The sequence below is a fragment of the Octopus bimaculoides genome, chromosome 20 (assembly GCF_001194135.2).
Source record: "Octopus bimaculoides isolate UCB-OBI-ISO-001 chromosome 20, ASM119413v2, whole genome shotgun sequence".
NCBI lineage: Eukaryota > Metazoa > Mollusca > Cephalopoda > Octopoda > Octopodidae > Octopus > Octopus bimaculoides.
Genome location: NC_069000.1, coordinates 47,077,191 through 47,079,956, shown reverse-complemented (window position 1 = coordinate 47,079,956; position 2,766 = coordinate 47,077,191). Strand labels below are relative to the sequence as shown.

At 35.8% G+C, this 2,766-nt stretch overlaps 1 protein-coding gene across 1 annotated transcript in view; it reads left to right on the top strand.

Moving 5' to 3' along the window:
* The window catches only part of LOC106871289 (sodium-coupled monocarboxylate transporter 2), a 27,667-nt gene that overhangs the window by 9,390 nt on the left and 15,511 nt on the right, over window positions 1–2,766 (top strand). The window contains exons 2-3 of the mRNA XM_014917662.2: window positions 1,013–1,390; window positions 1,834–1,899. Of these exons, the coding sequence (XP_014773148.1) occupies window positions 1,025–1,390; window positions 1,834–1,899 (432 nt within the window). The 5' untranslated portion in view covers window positions 1,013–1,024. The remainder of the gene's footprint in view (window positions 1–1,012; window positions 1,391–1,833; window positions 1,900–2,766) is intronic.

The window sequence follows — 2,766 nt, the reverse complement described above, 5'->3', positions numbered from 1 at the left end:
AGTATGTGTTAATCTCCATGTACCCAGACTTTGTGGACACCCTGTATACATATATGCACCCTGTATACATATATGTAGTTATTTATAACGATATTATTATCTGCGGTAAATAAAAATTAGTAATAACAATAACAATAATAATATAAGTGGCTACAGGTGTTAAATAGTGTTAGATAGCTATACAATTAAAATTTACATTTATCATAAGAGTACATGAAGTGCCTGTCTGCTAGAAAGCGGAGTTCTGAACAGCAGTAGACTCCAACATGTCGAGTTGGATTTTTCACTTGGTAAGACTTGCCAAAGAGAGTTAAGATTTTTCGCCAAAACTCAGAATCATGACACAAGTTTATCCAAATGCTAAAATATACAGCATTAAGCTGTGATCATATGGCAAATTCTTTTGCTCATTTGCCTGACTACTGTTGTTAACTGTGGAACTTTTCAGTGTCATTGGTGGTTAAGTTGAGGGTTTTAAATCCACTTTCTAGCAGGTAGGCACTTCATGTGCCCTTATGTTACATACATACATATATATATATATATATATATATATAGATAGATAGATAGATAGATAGATAGATATGTACATACATACATACATACATACATACATACATACATACATAAAAACATACAAACAGAATATCTTGTTGATGTTGAAATTCCAGTGAGGGTGCTTTGGATCTAGGTTAGAAACCAGTTCTTTCTCTATTGGCAAGAAATCTTGAAATAAACTGAATAATGACATACATACATATGGTGAATATCAAGAGACGATTGGAACTAGTCCCAATGCTCTCACAAGATATAGGAATGGAGTTTGGGCAAGATAAATGCTCATACATGACAGTGAAGTGAGGAAAGATTGTCGACCAGTCATCAGAGAACATTATTATTATTATTATTATTATTATCATTATTATTATCATTATTATTATTATTATTATTATTATTATCATCATTATTATTATTATTATTATTATTATTATTATTATTAATATTTTTCCAGGAACTCTGTAAAATGAAGCAATCATACAGTTTGCACAGGGAACAAATCCGTCCATTTAGTCTTTTGGATTATGTGCTCTTTGGACTTACGCTTGCTATATCTTCTGGAATTGGTGTCTTCTATGCAATATGGGATCGAAACAAGAAGAGCACAAACAACTTCTTATTGGCTGGTGGAAACATGTCTGTGTTTCCGGTTGCAATGTCACTTTTGGTGAGCTTTATGTCGGCCATAACATTACTTGGAGCGCCGGCTGAGATATACAATGTAAACACCATGTATATGTGGATGAGTCTGTCCTATTTCGTTGCCATATTCCTGGCAGCGCACATCTATGTACCATTATTCTACCGACTGAAGATTACAAGTATTTATGAAGTAAGTTCCTCTTTTATAAGATTTACCATTTCCAAAATAATTCCTCATTAGTTTGTGGTGATATAACACTGCTGCTGTTGCTATTGTTTAACCCTAGGTCAACTCTAATCAAGCAGACATGGTCAACTGCATTCTATATATATATATATATATATATATATATATATATATATATATATATTATATATATACACACACACACATATATATATATATAGTAAAGGTGCAACATACAGAAAGATATATCTGTTAATTATAAAATGAACCAAAGTTCATTTACAACTTTCAGTTACAAAAGCTACTTACAGTTCTAGTCAGGTACCTACCAACCTTGCCTCCCCAGATGGCACATCTCTGCTACACGCACACTTACAATAATAACAATAACAACAACAATCATATCAATAATAATCCTGCTAATTGCAATTTCTGATTGTTTCCAGTATCTTGAACTCCGATTCAGTAAAGGAATCCGTTTAATTGGCTCCATCATCCATTGTATATTAATGGTGAGTTGTGGTCTTCATTTTTTGTTGCTCCATGTTTGTCACTTTTTTTAATACATAGTTGTGCATCTGTATATTCAGAGTGGAGTGTGACCATGTGTTCAGCGTGGAGTGTAACCATGTGTTCAGAGTGGAGTGTGACCATGTGCTGTGTGTGTATATATATGTATATGTGTAATTGTGTCACCCTGTGCTGACATCATATGATAGTAGTAAATGAGTGTCCCTGTCATACAAAGTGAGACACTCATTTCCAGTGTTCTGTGAGAGCGTGTTTGGCCACGGGGAAACATCACCTTGCATGGAAACAGGTGAGGGTGTGTGACAGGAAAGGCATCTGGCCATAGAAAATCTGATTTTGCTTGACCCATGCCAGTATGGGAAAGTGGATGTTAAAACAATGATGATGATGATGATGATGGTGATGGTGGTGGTAGTGGTGGTGGTGGTGGTGGTGGTGGTGTGCTGCTGCTGCTGCTGGTGATGGTGGTGATGAGGGTGGTGATGATGTTGATCACGACAACAATGGTAATGATGATGATGATTATGGCAAAGACGGTGGTAGTGTTGATGATGATGACGATGACAACGATGAGTAGTCCCATGACATTTCTAAGACAATAGAATATCAAGTGAACATTACCTTATAAGGACATAATCATTGAGCTGTGACTACAATATCTTCGTCTTTAATCAACAAACAGCCTCAGGATGGACAACTTGTTCTTTCAGCGGAAACTTCACCAAGAACTTTCTCATTTATTCTTCTTCTTCTTGGTCTTGTAGTTGTCGTTGTTGTCGTTGTTGTTGTTGTTGGTGTTGGTGGTGGTGGTTGTGGTGGTGGTTGTGGTGGTGGTGGTGGTGTTGGTG